This window comes from Mastomys coucha, unplaced genomic scaffold, assembly GCF_008632895.1.
Source record: "Mastomys coucha isolate ucsf_1 unplaced genomic scaffold, UCSF_Mcou_1 pScaffold23, whole genome shotgun sequence".
NCBI classification, from domain to species: Eukaryota; Metazoa; Chordata; class Mammalia; order Rodentia; family Muridae; genus Mastomys; species Mastomys coucha.
The window spans coordinates 73,399,903-73,417,421 of NW_022196906.1; the positions used below are offsets into that span (position 1 = coordinate 73,399,903).

At 40.9% G+C, this 17,519-nt stretch overlaps 1 protein-coding gene across 1 annotated transcript in view; it reads left to right on the forward strand.

Annotated features, from left to right (window-relative positions):
* Positions 1 to 17,235, forward strand: part of Cd109 (CD109 molecule) — a 104,206-nt gene extending 86,971 nt beyond the window's left edge. Inside the window, exons 26-33 of the mRNA XM_031346185.1 lie at positions 975 to 1,140; positions 3,929 to 4,116; positions 4,568 to 4,723; positions 6,023 to 6,088; positions 9,968 to 10,107; positions 13,303 to 13,450; positions 14,626 to 14,728; positions 16,766 to 17,235. Coding sequence (XP_031202045.1) covers positions 975 to 1,140; positions 3,929 to 4,116; positions 4,568 to 4,723; positions 6,023 to 6,088; positions 9,968 to 10,107; positions 13,303 to 13,450; positions 14,626 to 14,728; positions 16,766 to 16,932 — 1,134 coding nt within the window. The 3' untranslated portion in view covers positions 16,933 to 17,235. The remainder of the gene's footprint in view (positions 1 to 974; positions 1,141 to 3,928; positions 4,117 to 4,567; positions 4,724 to 6,022; positions 6,089 to 9,967; positions 10,108 to 13,302; positions 13,451 to 14,625; positions 14,729 to 16,765) is intronic.
* Positions 17,236 to 17,519: the final 284 nt, after the last annotated feature.

The window sequence follows — 17,519 nt, forward strand, 5'->3', positions numbered from 1 at the left end:
GGGAGGGTCTGGTTGATTGATATTGTTGTTCTTCCTTTGTGGCTACAAGCTTCTTCAGCTCTAAAAGGCTTTCCTCCAACTCTTCCATTGGGGCCTCATGCTCAGTGTGAGGGTTGGCTGCGAGCATTCACATCTGTATTGGTCAGGCTCTGGCACAGCTTTGCAGGGGGCAGCTATACCAGGCTCTTGTCAGCAAGCACTTCTTGGCATCAACAATAGTGTCTGGGTATGGTGTCTGCAGATGGGTTAGATCCCTAGGTGGGACAGTCTCTGGATGGCTTTTTCTTCATTCTCTGCTTCACCCTTTGTCCCTGCATTTCCTTTTGACAGGAGCAATACTGGATTAATATTTTTGAGATGGGTGGGTGGTCCCATCCCTCAACCAGCGACCGTGCCTATCCACTGGATACGGTCTCTACAGGTTCTCTCTCCCTTTTGTGATCATCTTAATGTTGCCATAGGGCTCTCTGGCTGTTTGATGCCCTATTGCCTATTGGACCCCACTTCTCAGTCTCAGTAGCCATCCTCTTTATTAAACTGGACTATTTTCCCAGTTTAGTACTGGGACTGTGTAAGACAAACTTTTCTCTGAGCTTAGAGATTTAATTCCTAGGGTTCTGTACAGGAAGCATATTCCTGAAGCCATAATTTTCTTTTACCATTTTGATTTATAATACTCTGCAGGATAAAGAGGTTGTAGGAGTTGTTTTATTTATTTATTTATTTATTTATTTATTTATTTTTAATTTAACTCCTTTTAAAGAATAGTGTCTACTTGGTTACAGCAACAGAACAGTACTACTATTCTCATATAGCAGAACATATAGCAGATGCTTAAATGTCAATGATCACTGTTGATTCTCATTGCCTACACTGAGGTCAGATAATTAACAGGCCTGGGATCATTCTTTGAATGGATGCTTTTGATTTACTACATTGGGGAAGTAGTAAGATATGCATGTTTTTCTTTCAAGCCTAATACTGATGTCCAAGACTCAATCAAGTTTTTGGAATCTGAATTCAGCAGAGGGATTTCGGACAATTATACCTTAGCAGTTGTAACCTATGCCCTGTCTATGGTGGGGAGCCTTAAAGCTGAGGAGGCTTTGAACACGCTGATGCTGCGGGCGGAAAAGGAAGGTAATGACTGGGACCCAGCGGAGGCTCATGGAATTATGGGCTTCATAGAATAGACTGAAAAATGTTTGCATCGTTCGGATGAGATGAAAAATGCAGAGCAGAACAAGACCAGGATGTGATCTGCATGTTGGATTGCTCCTTACCATCCCAGGACTTACACATTTTGTGTATCTGTCTGTCTGTCTGTCTGTCTGTCTGTCTGTCTGTGTCTGTCTATCTATTATCTACCTGCCTACCTACCTACCTACCTACCTACCTACCTACCTACCATGGGTGTTTTGCCAGTATATATGTCTGTGCACCATATGCATGTAGTGCCCACAGCTGCCAGCAGAGGTACACATGATGTACCTCAGAGGGAATACACATGGTGTATTCCCCAGAATTGGAGTAACAGCTAGTTGTGAGTGGTCAGAAATCAGGTGGAGCTCTTAACCACTGAGCCAACTTCCCAGCCTGGTGTCTTATTTTAGATAGCTTCTCTCTTGAATTTCCTTTTGAGTTAGTTACTCTTTTGAGTTTCTGGCCTGTGAAGTACAGATGTTAGTCTTCCAAAAGTTCCTATAAAGTAGTCAGAGATCAAAGTGTGTCTTAGGGTGAACTGGTGTGCATAGGTAATTTTAGATATTATCCACTGATTCAAAGTTCTGTTCATTTGAAAAGAGATAGCATGGAGCTGGAGATGCGACTTGGCAGTTAAGAACATTTGCTGCCCTGTCACCAGGACTGGAGTCTGGATCTCAGCACCCAAGCAGCTCACAAAGGCATGTAACCTCAGCTCTAAGGGAGCCAGTGCTCTCCGCTGACTTCCATGGGATACACACACACACTCACACACACACACACACTCACAGATACTCACACACATACACATACACACACACACTCACAGACACACACAAACTCTCACACACACCCTCACAGACACACACACTCACACACAAACACTCACACACACACTCACAGACACACACACACAAACTCTCACACACACCCTCACACACACACACTCACATACACACTCACACACTCACAAACACACACACTCACAGACACACACACATACACACTCACACACACTCACAGACACACACAAACTCTCACACACACCCTCACAGACACACACACCCTCACACACACACAAACACTCACACACACCCTCACAGACACACACACCCTCACACACACACAAACACTCACACACACCCTCACACACACACACTCACACACACACACTCATAGACACACACACAAACAGACATACACAGTCATAGACATACATACATACTCACACACACAGACACACACACCCTTCATAGATATACACACACACTCACACACACACACACTTCCACACACAGTCACAGACATACACACACTTCCACACACAGACACACAGATACACACACACACACACAGACACAAACACACACACAGACATACTACACACACACACTCACACATACTCAAACACACACAGAGTCACAAAAACACACATACACTCTCACATACAGACACACACACCCCTTCATAGATATACACAGATACACACACACTCACACACAGACATACGGACACATACACTCACACACAGACATACAGACACACATATACTCACACACAGACATATGGACACATACACTCACACACAGACATACAGACACACATATACTCACACACAGACATACGGACACATACACTCACACACAGACATACAGACACACATATACTCACACACAGACATACAGACACACATATACTCACACACAGACATACAGACACACACACTCACACACATACTCCCAGGCACACACCCACACTCACACATGTACTCACGGACACACAGACACAAACACTCACAGACACACACACATAGTCATAGACATGCACACAGATATACACACACCCCTTCATAGACACACACATATATACACACTCACACACTCACACACACAGATTGAGAGACAGAGAGAGAGACAGAGAGACAGAGAGAGGAGAGAATAACCCTCAGAAGAGACTGTAGAGACAGACAGACAGACAGACACTAAGGTTAGTAATTAGGTCTAGTCCTCATTGCTTGTCCCAAGGTTGCAGAGTGAAGGCTAGGGCACAGACACTGACGTGCAGTACATTTGTTCTGGGCTGGACTGTGACTCTCGGCTCACATTCCATCATCTTCTTGTAGATGAGGGCAAGCAGAGGCCTTCACGCAGCAGGGTCTAGCAGGCTAGAGCGGGATTATCTTGGGAAGGCTACTGACCTGGCTGTGCTTGCTCAGTTGTTCTTGGGGCCTGGGTTTTCAATTTATAACATAAGCTTTGAGTAGACAGAAACGGGGAGAGGTCTGACAGACCATGAGGGCTGGTCACCGATAGATTCCTGGAACAGGATTCTTTCCCAAGTGCCTGAAACTATTTGTGGGAGGAAAAAATTATGTATGTAGTGTGTGTATGTGCGTTTCCCCTTTTTATTTATAACTGTTTAGTCTTGCTCCAAACATATGGTGTTTCCCTTGGGAAAATGTTTTAATCAAAATGTTCTCAAATGCAGGCAACAAAGAAAGGATGAAAATTTATACCCTGTAATAGCTCAAAATGTAACATGCTTATGTGTGCTTATATAGACATATATGTGACTATATATATATATGTATATATATATACATATATATATATATATAATCTGCTTTTTTGCTGGTCAAATAGAACTTGAGCTTATACAGAAATGTTGTCTGGTATAAACTGTAAGCTCTTTAGCGTGTGCTCAGTACAGTTTGCTCTTCTCTCAGGAGACACCCAGTTCTGGTTGTCATCTGAACCCACGCTCCCTGAATCCTGGCAGTCATGCTCCGTGGACATTGAAATTGCTGCTTATGCATTGCTCTCGCACACACTGCACCATGTTTCTGAGGGAATCCCGATTATGAGGTGGCTCATCAGGCAAAGAAACAACCTGGGAGGTTTTGTATCCACTCAGGTGAGAGATGAGAGATTTTTTTTTCCCCTAAAAAAAAAAAAAAAGATAATTTCTAATATCAATGAAGAGCACAGCTGCCTTCCATACAGTCATAAAGTGGCTTAGATTACAAGTTCCATACATTAAATGAAGGGGTTAAGATGGAAATTTTAATGCTTTTCTTATTTGAGCTTTATATCTGGTATGTCGGTTCCCATCTTTATTAGCTATTTTGTGTCTGTGGTAACTGATGTAAGCATGCTGCTCAGGTCTGTGTTCTAGTGGTTTGTTGAGCCTCTTGCATACTCCCAGCAAGAGACCCCGCCGAGGACAGAGAAGGCAGTCTCTCTCAAGAAGGGTGAAAAACTCTTCAGCAGGTTCCTAAACATTGCCAGCCGTTTTCGTTGGAGATCTTGCTGGATACTTCAAAAAAAGAAAAAAAATTGCATAACTGCGTTTCTTTTCTCAACAGGATACTGTTGTGGCCTTGAAGGCACTATCTGAATTTTCAGCCCGTGTGTATAAGGAAAATACAGATCTCCGACTGACTGTCACAGGGCGCAACGTGCTGAGGCCCACACACTTCCAGATTGACTCACGGAACCTCTTTCTTCTCCACAAGGAAGAGGTGAAGACGGGCCTGGCCCTTTAAAACCCTGCACAGATGGCTCTTTATTCAGGAAAACTGCTTTACGTTTTTTAAAGTTAATTTTAATTCACTTCAATAGAGAGTTCTTCCCGGAGCTCCCTAGAAAGATGGAGATGGCTGTCCTGCTTTTGGTTGGATTCTCTTAACTAAGGAAGGGCGGAGGGGATGGGACCTTTGAGAGAAAGAAAGATGGGCAGGAAGAAGAAATGGACACGTTCCCAGTAGGAAGGAGTGATATATACCGAGTTTCAGCTTTGCACTGACACTGTGCTAGGTTAGAGCAGAGGTGCTCCCTCAGTTAGGCCTCAGGCCAAGCTCGCTGTCCACAGTTTGACACAGGAGAAAACTGGTGGAGGAGCCATGTGTAGGGTGGTAGAGCTGGGATTTAAACGCATTGGTTCATATTCTTTTCAGCTATAATTCTTGTTCTTTTAGTACGGAAAGAATAGGGAGTAGAGTTATTGTTATATATTAATTTATTAATTACTTAATCAATTAGCTAATTAACTAGTTAACTAGTTAGTTAACTAATTAATTAATTGGTTTTTCAAGACAAGGTTTCTCTGTGTAGCTTTGGCTGTCCTGGAACTCACTCTGTATATCAGACTGGCCTTGAACTCACAGAGCTCCATCTGCCTCTGCTGCCTGAGTGCTGGCATTAAAGGCATGTTCCACCACCATCTGGCATTATCATCATCATCATCATCATCATCATTTTTTTTCCTTTTTTTGAGAAAGAGTTTTACCAGACAACTCAAGGTAGCATAGAAGTCACTATGTAGTTCAGGATGGCCTTGATCTCATAATTCTTCTGCCTCCGGGATGCTGGGATTAGAAGCTTGTACAGTCATTCTTACTTTAAAATACAATAAAAGATTATGCTATCAGCTAACTGAAGAAGGAGTCATGGCACAGGAGAAGAAGGATATAGCTAGGCATAGTGATTATGCAGCATTGCATTCATGGTCATTCTCCCCTGATGAGGGGAGGTCGGGGAGACATGCTTAATCTCCAGCGGGAGGGCAGTCTGGTCAGGAGCACTGATTGTGCCTTCCCAAAGGCTTACGGGGGAGGAGCTTGGCAGGCTTGGAGAACACTTCGCCCAGGTTACCTGGTTGATGCGGAGTCTTTGATAGTTGAGACCATGCAGAACTCCTGCATTCTCCAGGACTGCCTCTGCTTCTAGTGTGGAATGCGGCACAGAACTCTCCTGCTACTGGGAATGATCTGTCTGTGGCAGATTCGACTCCCTCACTTTTTCTTTCTTACCTTTATCAGCTTGCTGCGCTAGATCCCATTGCGGTTAATATTTCTGCACATGGTTTCGGATTTGCTATTTGCCAGGTATGTGATTGTCTATTTTTGTGGTTAAGTATGACTTTTATTAACAATCCTTTGCTAAACCTTTAACTTAGCTTGTGTGAAGCTTTTAATGAGGGCTGGCAAGACGTCTCCTGAGATGAAGGTGCTTGTTGCCGAGCCTGGGTTTGAACCCTGGGACCCACATAGGGAAAGGAGAAAGAAAACCTACTTCTCCATGTTGCCCTTTGACCTACACACACACACACACACACACACACACACACACACACACACACACCACGGCATGCACACCCCCTCTAACTAAATTAATGAAAATATTATAAAAATAAAAATACAGATTTCAATGATTTACTTCTGTGATTTAGTCAAGATACATTTCCTTCTTTAATAAGAAGTATTAGAGAAGTTACTAACTAGAGAATAAACTAATTATTTGTATTGGCAATCTACTTGAAAAACATCTCTTAGAGATTGCTTGCTTTTTGAAGTTAATGTGGAAGTCCTCCAGTGTGAATTATGTGAATAGTTGGGAAACCCCTTCTCTTCCTTTGAGACACGGTCTGACTATGTAGATACAGCTAGCTGTGAACTCAAATGTAGCTCAGGCTGGTCTCAAACTTATGATCTTCCTATCTCTGTCTCCAAGGTGCTGGGATTTCAGGCATGAGTCACCTTGCCTGGTGTCTACTTTTTTTTTTTTTTTTTTTTTTTTGTATTTGAAAATACAGTTAAGACATCAAGGGCTACAGAGATGGTTTGATGGTTAAGGGCAAATGCTGTTCTTCCAAAGGATCAATTCCCAGCACCCATGTGATGTGCATACAGTTACCTATAACTCCAGCTGTAGATGGATCCTGCACCGCTGGCCTCTGTGTATAAGACCACACACACACACACACACACACACACACACACACACACACACACATGTGTGCACACACAATTAAAATTTTAAGTGAAACTAAAAAATTTATGTTGATAGTTGGTAGAATTTATAATGCGATGACCTGAGAACAAATATGTATTTTATTTGTAACTTTTTAATATTTATCTAAGAATATGGAGGTCAGTATGGCTTCATAAGTTACCCTGATATGCAATGAGTTTCTTTAAGTAAAGCCTTGTAAAATAGCAAATTCAAAAATTAGAGCATGACTATATTATGTTCAATGCTATGACAGAGGAGGAAAATGCTCACAAATCTACTTTTGAAGGTACAATGACTGCTGCAATTAAAAGGGAGATAGCATGAAAAGTACTGGCCCTTTCATGCCAATCCTTAATAAAATAATGTCCCTCAGACATGGCCAGGGGCCAGTGTAATCTGAAGACGCAGTTCCACAACTGAGTTCCCCTCCTTCCAGATGCCTACATCTGTGCCAGACTGAAACGAGTTAATCAGCACAGCTGTGATGATTGCTCAACAGGGAAGACACACTTTGTCAAGCAGATAGAATTTGGAAACGGCCAAACAATTCTTAAGATTTTTGGAAAGGATTATTAATTTATTTTGGTGCATGTGTGCATGTGTATGTACATTCTGGTGCACACGTATCTCTGTGTGTGTGCAGAGGTCTGCTTTCTCCAGAGTTCAGGTGGTCAGGTTTGCACAGCAAGCACTTTGATTGGCTGGGCCTTCAATCGAGCTCCCTAAGATTATTTTGCATGATAGTCAAGACACAGAAAGCATCTTTTAAAAAAAGGCAAGGAAAATAATTATAGTGAAATGAAATGCTTTTTTTTTTTTCAGTGAGAATTAAAGAAAAATAGGGCATAATTTATGTGGTTCTATATGAAGAACCATTGGAAACTCTTATTCCCAAGACTGCTGTTTGATACAAAACATAAATCCAAGAGTAGCTATGCAGGTGTTTTAGACAAAATTAGAAACTTAGTTTTCTTAAATCGTCACATTTTTGGGAGCACTGCACTGGTTGGAAGCTATTGTTGGTCAGTGACATATAGATAAATCATTGAAACTAAGTGATTGTTGGAGGTTTGAAGAACACTGGTAAACACAAACCTTTAGGTCACTAGTTGTATCAAAATTCAGAAGACAAGAGAGTGGGATGCAGCATTTCTCACAAAATGTAACAATATCTCAATAAGAATTGAGATCCCTTTCGTGAATAATTTTATAAGGTCTCTGTAGAGAGTGCAAAGAGCTCTCAGGTTTGTAATAAATGTTTACTTACTGGGGTATACTGGGGTATGAAAAGTCTAAGCAATGACGAATAAGTTCTTCTGAAGTTCTGTGAGTAGATAATTGAGCTATACTGTTGGCTGTCAACCCCTATCCTTATGTTATTATTATGTTAGTCATTGCTCTAGTGACAAGCATAGTAATCTTGCTTAATGACACTGGTCTCTAACAGGACAGCTCCATGCTTGGAAAGGCAGATGTTAAAGATAACAGACAGCTTTTGGATGTTAGAAAACTGCTCTTTGATTTCTCTAGGAATAATCCTAGTTAATATTATACTTAGTAATTAATTGTTGCAGTTTGAAAAAAAAAAAAAGACTTAGAAAATGACCAGAGTAACACACTCAGAAGGAGCAAGCGAATGAACGAATGAATGTGTATTGTGGCAAAACAGAAAAGTTAGATTTGAGGGGAGAAGGCTTAACAAAAGCTATTTTAAAGTGTTTAAATCCAGATGTCTGCTTTTGAGGTGGGCATAGGTTATGTATGTGTTTCAAGTAGAATTAAAGGGAAATTCAGTGTTACATAGTAATATTAGGGCTTATGAGCTTGGATCCAAAATAAGTAGATGCAGTAAATATTTAAAAAGTTCCATTCTATTTGGGATGAGGCAGCCTAGGAAAATTGGAGTACATTCCTAAGCTTCTGATTTAGGGAGACTTTGAGAAGGACACTGGTCCCCACACTGCTCCGGTGTTCCCATGGCACGGTTCATGCCACAGATAGGTACAGAAGATATATGCACTGAAAAAGACTCAGTTGACCTGAAATCTGTCATTTATTTTACCATCTTTGAAAAATGGTTTATGATAAAAAATAATCTTCAGCATTTGGACAGGTGGTATTTGAATTTGACCTGTCTTACTGGGAGTTCTGAAATTCCATTTAAGTAGCAAAGCTTAGAAATTAGTAAATTAATTATACATTAGTCAATGCTTTCCAGAAGGTTGTCTATAGCTTTCCTTTTTTTAACCTAAAGGGAATGCTTTATATTCCTTGAGAAAACAATACACAAACATCATCCCTAGTGTTCTGACATTTACTTTGGTGTATCACCTAATAATTGTCTCAGTAAAAATGACAAACATCTACAAAAGCATTGGATAAGGATGCTTGGTTTCTTAGCTGTTTTTTTTTTTTTAATAATTTAACTGCATTTAAAAAATATTTTTATTTATTTTATGTGTATGAGTACACTGTAGCTGTATAGATGGCCGTGAGCCATCATGTGTGTGGCTGCTGTTGATCTCAGGACCCCTGCCGGCCCAGCTAGCTCCGGGCTCCTACTCGCTCTGCCCCGCTCTCTCGCTCCGGCGTAATTCACTGTAGCTGTCTTCAGACGCACCAGAAGAGGGTGTCCAATCTCATTACGGGTGGTTGTGAGCCACCATGTAGTTGCTGGGATCCAAACTCAGGACCTTCAGAAGAGCAGTCAGTGCTCTTACCTGCTGAACCATCTCACCAGCCCCCTTAACTGCAAATTTAAAAATACTTTTAAACCATAATTTAATTGGTTTTATTACAAAAGAATTATTACCTACTATTTAGACTATTGCAAACAGTTTACTATTGTTAATTTGTCACGTATGCTAAGTTTCATATGTTAGAAATCTTGTTGGTTTAATAAAGGGGTGGCCGTCATCTCTCTGATGTCCGTAACTTCACTTAAGCTAATTTTTAAAAAAATTGTATTGCAGCTCAGTGTTGATTATAACGTGAAAGGTTCAGGCTCTTCTAAAAGACGGAGATCTACCAAAGATCCAGAATTTTTTGATTTAGACGTCGCCGTGAGCAATAAGGATGACATCAGTCACCTGAATCTGAATGTGTGCACAAGGTAGGTGTCTGTGAATGACTCCTTTAAGAAAGTAGATTCAAAGGCTTAATTTGTATGGCTATCAAGTGGGACCATTGCAGGAGTCCCTATTAAGAGATTTCTTTTATCACTGGACCACAGATTTCATACTAGAAGTACAGATAATTATGTTTACGCCCTTCTTAAGTAGGCTAAGAATGTTCACAAGCTTTCTTTGTATTTTTAACGAATTTGGATAGAAGTAAATACATTCTTTACAAATATTTTATATTATTGAGGGAATCTGAGAAAGCCCCGAGTGAACACATGATTGACATGGGGGCTGCTGTGTCAATGACCTTATGCCTTTCAACCCATGGAACTGTCAAAGCCTCTGCTGTCTTAAGTGTAAATGCTGGCAGTCTGTGCAAACATGAACTACAGCAGCTTTCTCCAGGATGACTGCAGCCTTCTGCTGAGATGAGCTAACCTGTACCTCTGTGCTACATATAATACAACTGCTGACCCTCCTGGCTACATTGTTGGTGCTGCTCCCTCAGAGCAAGCACAGCCCAGGTGACCCTAGATTTTCTGTCTCTGTGTTTGTTCTAGTCGGGGTTCTGGGTACAAACCATTCTGGGCATGACACTTTATTTTAAAATTAATTTATTTTTTATATGTGTGAGTGTTTTGCCTGCATGTATGTCTGCATATCACATGTATGCCTGATGCTCCTGGAGGCCAGGAGAGAATGTGAGGTCCCCTGGGGCAGGAGTTACAGACCGTTGTCATCTACTTTCTGTGTGCTGGGAATTGAACCAGGTCCTCCAGAAGAACATCCAGCGCTCTCCACAACCTAGCTATCTCTCCAGCCCCTAAACTGTTATTGTTTGTTGATTCTTTCTGGGTTTAGGATACATCTCAGTGAGAGCATGCATAGGGCATGGTATGGGGCATGAGGAAGTCAGAGAGCAACTTTCTAGAGTTGATTCTTCCCTTATACCTTGGGTTCTGTGGCTCGAACTCCAGTTAAAAAGCTCATTTTTTACCAACTGAGCCATTTAGTCATAAACTTTCAAACAAGAACCCCTGCACCAGTTATGGAATACCCTCCTAGGTGGTGATGGCTGGAGAGGTCTCAGAGTTCCCCAAAAGTAGGCAGGCTATTGCTATTGCTCTTGGTTGTTCATCAGAAGCAGATGGTAAGACCCTAATTGATGAAGACATCATGCATTTTGGTTATAGGATGTCGAGAAATGGGGGTGGACTGAGCTGGAAGCTCTCTCCAGGAAGGTACTAGTGTTCATTCTGAGGGAAGGTACTATGTAGGATGTGGGGGTAGAACACTCACCAGTGATCTCCCCCTGCTGTCGATCTTGTGTATTACAATTCTAACCCACCAGGCAAGATGTGATAATGGCGCAAGTATTTGGGGTATAACTAGACAGTTTATGATTGCATTTGAGGCCCACTCCAAGTGAACCTAGTCAAAATCCTGGGGTGGGTGGTAATAAAAATATAAGCTAATAAAACTTAAGTCTAATTTAGGAAAACTGTAAAATATTGAATCTTATTTAATGCTACAAATGGTTATTTTCTGTTGAAATAGTTTCATTTTGGCTTCAGATTTACCTTTAACTTTTGGTCCAAAATTTATAACGGCATACAAATCTAGAAAAAAGAAGAGTTATTTTAGATACTGAAAACATTCCACTTTAGAAGATTCTGGTCTTGGGTAATTGTGTGCTGGTAACGGAAGCTTCCAGAAGTAGTTCTTAAATTGGTTTCTATCCAAAGGACTTGAGAATCTCATTTCTGCAGACATGCGCATCTCCCGGTAGACTTGCGAAGCTCTCTTCTCTACCTTCTTGCTTATTCTTGTGCACATGGTTTTGAGAACAACCATGAGAAAGTTTATTTATTTATTTATTTTTGGTTTTTGTTTTGGTTTTTCAAGACAGGGTTTCTCTGTATAGCCCTGGCTGTCCTGGAACTCACTCTGTAGACCAGGCTGGCCTCGAACTCAGAAATCCACCTGCCTCTGCCCCCCCAAGTGCTGGGATTAAAGGTGTGTGCCACCACCGCCCAGCCATAAGAAAGTTCTTGAATTAAGACGCTTCACAAGTTTTCCTCTGTCAGCCCACCTTCTTACCCCAGCATTGCCTGGTGTTGAGAAAAGAAGCAACCATCAAATGCACTGCGTCTAGGATGCTCTTCTCAAATATCTCAAGGGATTGTGGTTGAACTCAGTTTGTTGTTGGGCTGGAAGCCGTTGGTGCTCAATGAAGGTTATCTCAGTATTGATCTAGGTACTCGGCTTTCTTAGCCACTGTCTGAAATAAGTTTTCCCATCATTTACTACTATCTGTTGGATCTTGTCATTTGACTGAGATGAAACAGCCCATGTGTTTGCCCCATGCCTCCCCTCTCCCCCCTCCCCGCCCCTTCTTGAACATTCTGACCAGCAGTTGGGGCTATTTGCATGTCTACAGCACCTTCCTTCTCAGCTGGAGAGGCAACGGGACTTACATTATTCTTTACTTAACTTGTAACTGGTCTCTATTAAAGAATAAAAACATCAAGATATTATTTACTATCATAGGAGGAAACTACATGTATCACAAACCTATATGTCAGACATTAAATGAAATCTTTACATGCATCTCATTTAGGCCTTACTAGAATAGTTCTAGTCAGTCAGTAATTCTACTCCTGCTTTTCTCTTTGATTGATTGATTGACTGACTGATTGATTCATTCATTCATCAGAAAGTGGCTGAGTATCCTCTGTGTCTCAGACTGGAATCTACACAGAGAGGCCAAGTGATATCTCTCTTCATCTGTTGGTTTAAACACCTGAGGTTGGTACTGCCAACTTTTGAGAGAATGTCAATGTTTTGAGAAATATTTAGTTTAGAACTAGGACAAAGTGCAGTGAGAATCTGTTGAATGGTTATGCACTGTCCCTGCTACAGCCTGTAAGCACAAGCCTACCTCATTGCAGGCACTGCATCCTATTCAAGGATCCACAGTTAGCTTTCATTCCACGTGTCACCACAAGTTATAAAACTACCCCAGCTAGAAGAAAACATGCTTTAAGTGTTCTTATGGCGAATTTTACTTGTACTTGAACAGTGTTTAGAGTAATATTTGGAAGCTTTAAGTTTTACATAAAGATCATGTGTTGAAAGTTTTCCTAAAGACTTTCTTTTTCTCCTTGTGTCTCTCTTTGTTGCAGTCATTTGGGTCCAAAGAGGACTGGCATGGTCCTTTTGGAGGTGAACCTTCTCAGTGGCTTTACTGTACCTTCAGATTCAATTCCTCTGAGCGAGACACTGAAGAAAGTGGAATATGATCAAGGGAAAGTCAACCTTTACTTAGATTCTGTAAGTAGTAGGATGTTTCATAAACCTTTATTGGTGAAGATTCTGTGTATTGTATTTAGAAGCCTGTTAAGTATTAGTTCATTTTAGCTTTTTGTATTTGAATGGTTTTGATATGGCAATCAGATGTTTTCTCCACTAAAAGAGATCACTGGGACTGAGGAGACAGCTCAGTGGGTATGCACTTTCTGTGCAGTGTGGTGGCCTGAGTTCCAGTTCCAGGACCCATACAAAAGACTACACATGTTTGTAACCCCATCATTGTGGAGGGCGGATGCAGGGGGATCCCTGGGGCTTACTGGCTGTCAGCCTAGTTCCAGATTTAGCAGGAGACTCAGGGTCATAAGAATAAAGTGGAGATTGATAGAATAGAATGTCTGGTGCCCTTTTCTGGCTTCCATATGCATGGGTGAATCTACACCACCCCACACCCAATACTTATATACCACACATACATACACACACCATGGATACACTCACAAGTTAGATCTGAATCTTGCTTTTCTGGTGTGATGGTGTGTCCAGGACTTGCTATGGTGGGAGAATTGGGTTCGGATGATGTCAAGTAACCTTGGTTTGTGTTCCTTATTGTCTTATGCCCCCGCCCCCTGCCCCGCCATCTGGTTATTTCTAGTTCTACCTGCCCTTGCTAAATCTGACTGGAGCTTGTCCTTCCTGTGATCTTGGTTGTGTCAGAACTCCTCAGAGTCCAGCTGTCTCTGGGATTCTGTGATTCTGGGATCCTGGAATCCTGGGCTTGTTAGAGCACCTGGAAGTAGAGCTTCCTCTGGGAGTTGTGGCACTGGTTGTAGAGTTTGCACCCAAGGTCTGCTCAGGGCACCAACCCAGACAGACCAGAAGGAGCCCATGCCACTGGGCTGGAAGAGTTCCTGTGTGCCTGGGTCCTTCTGGTCCCAGTTATTCCCGGTGTTGGGACAGATGTTGTGTCCTACTCACTTCTGATCCTGGGTGTGTTTGAGCGCCTGGGAGTGGAGCTTCCTCTGTATAATAAGTTCTTAACTGTACCACCTGACATTCAGAAATTCTCCCCTGATATTAGTTTTTATTTATTTCCTAAAAAGAAAGAAAAATTGATATCTCAGATATTTTTATGAACACACAGTGTGCCAACTTCTTCAAATCTTTTATTTTTATTTTTATTTTTATTTTTATTTTAGGTAAATCAAACCCAGTTTTGTGTTAATGTTCCGACTGTGAGAGACTACAAGGTTTCGAATATTCAAGGTGGTTCAGTATCTATAATGGATTACTATGAACCAAGTAAGTGGATCTGGGGTTTCTAAGAGTTTGGGAATCAAGTCAGGCATTTTATTCATTTAAAGTGATATCTCTCTCACAAGGTTAGTTTTGTTTGGTAGTTGGTTGAGAGGAAAAAGTGTGGATGGAGGAGATGCAGGAGGCAGGCTGTCTGTAAACGAAGACTACTGACAATTTATAAGGCTCACAAGGTATCCTTTGGTATTGGAATGTTGAAAAGGGGTATTCTGCTTATAATGTTTATGAGCATACTTACAGTTTATCCCATAAATACAAACTTCACAAGAAAGTCGACAGTGTCTAGTTATGTATGGTTTCTAAGGTTTTGCTTCTGTCCAGCCCCTGAGGTGAAGGGGGCATTCCACAGGAGCGGACTGACACCATGGGGTTTAGTCCTTCACCAGGAACTTGAGGGTTTTGGTAAAACTTGTGCATTATAACTTTTTTTTTCTCTCAAGAGAAACTGAGTGCTCGAGTGTCTTTGATTTGACTGGTAATATCTTTTTTTATAAAATAGAAATGATTTAGACCACGAAAGGAGTCAGCTGACCTGGCAGACTACCAAATTAATTATGAAAAATTGAACTCAGACTGAAGCTCTGTGAGTGCATAATTGCGGCTAGAGTTTCTAATATTGAAGTTTTGTTCTTAATAAGTACTCACGGTATTTCAGGGACATTGGAATGCACGAGAGGGGTGGACATAATTGTGTACCAGGTAATTGCAGGTAATTTCACTTGAAATAAGGTGAACCAGCTCACAGTTTTGGTAATCCTTGATAGAGTATTGGAGACAAAGGTACAGTGCCAGGCAGATCTCTCTGCAGGGATGAAGCCCAGCTTCTCTTGCCCTTTGCTTCCAGCTGCCGTTGATGAGGATTCCCCCAAGGTTTCACGGGATATTTGAAAGACAAGTGTAGGACTTTTTTTCTGAAGTAAAGGGATAGGATATACTGTGGGGACCCAATGACAGTCCCTTGCTATCTAAAGTATTATTTAATCTAGTTGCAAAAATCTCATAACTCATAGTCTTTAGGTGCATACAAAATATTTTAAACATTTAAGAAATGAAAAGATTCAAGGTAGATGTATATATGCATTATACATACTTTATTATATATAGTATGTTACATATCAAATATTTAATATATTACATTTATATATATTTATATGTGTTTGTGCAAATATATGCTTTGTGGAAAACTATGAGAGAATTATTTTACAATGAAATTAAGAAAAATTGTAAAAGTTAAACCTACAAATTTTTTAAGTATCTGAAAATACATTTGTGATATAGAAAACAATTTTTAAAAGACAGAAATAAATTAAAAATAAAATTTTATTAGATTATAAAATGAAATGTTTTGTTTTTCAGCGAGCTTTTTATGATGTGATATGTACCTTATATAGTCTTTAAAATAGCTTCGGTATTATAAATTGTACCTCAAATTGAGCAGTTATCAGTTAGTATGCATTTAGTGTTTTAAAAACATTGAAACAAAGCTGTTTTTGTTTTGGTGAGTTTATTATACTGTGATAGGTTATTTATGCAGTTTAACAATATCAGTGTGTGCTATGACTTGTCCCTGGGGTGAGCAGTGTTAGATAGTGTGCCCCTGCCTAACAGCAGGTATAGATAACTTCCCATCATCCTTAGAGTCTCTTAGTGAAACCTGGGTTAGACACCCTTCCCAGGAATTCTAATGGAGTAGAAAATATCATCCCCAAATAAACTCTTGAGAAGATTAAATGAATCAAGATTTAACATTCTCCCTGCTTCAGTGAGAGATCAGTGTTTGCAGCTGCTGCCTGTTCGCTGCCTTTTAATGCTGGCCAACAGCTGGTAGATGGCTTGGGCTGAACACATTGTCTCTTGGCATTTGTTTACAATCTGTGCCCCCCTTTTGAGCACTGCATTTGTTTCTGATAAAGAAAAAATAAACCATGTGAAGAATAACCACCTCATGATACACTTACGCTCAACAAGATCACTGTTCCTTGGCAAAGGAGACATAACCTGGATGTCTGCCTCTTTCAACAGGAAGGCAGGCAGTGAGAAGCTACAACACCAGGGCGAAGCTGTCCTCATGTTACCTCAGTGCAGACGAGAACTGCAACTGGTATATGGACGGAGCCGCGGACTCCCTTCGACACTCTTCAAGCCTTCTCGTCTTTTGCTCCATCCTTCTTTACTTTGTGCAACATTGATTATGATTTATTTTTCAAGGACTCCGTCTAAAACTAGCATTTCCAGAAAGTCAAGTGTGATTGTTTTCTTTCTACAACTGATGATTGCCTCTGATGGTTCTGAAAATCAATTGTTTCCCTTTCTTGGGGGGCCTGGGGAATGTCTGTAACAGGCCGGAGCTTGCGTAAGCACGTAAAACAGTTCACCCAATCTCTTGTGGAAGATGACCAGGATGACGACACTGTCTCTCTTTATTTCTCCTTCTCTAAGACGTTTATTAGATGCATTTGTTTTCTCTAGAATAAAAATGTTATTTTCCAATATTCCTGTTTTGTAAAAGATCTGAGGGGCAGGGGCTCTCATGCATCCAGTGCTTCAGCATTTGCTCTGGCATTAGTTATACTCATGGTCTACTGATGCGCGCTAGGAAACGGTAGATCGTGTGAATTATCTTTGTATAAAACAGGTTTCCTCATTTAAAAACCAGAATTCAGTGACAAGACATGTACCAGTCAGTTTGTAGAGTGCTCGCCTTGCATGCAGGAAGCCCTGGGTTTGAGGACTATCACTGAGTCAAATTGGGCAAAATGATATACAGCTATAATCC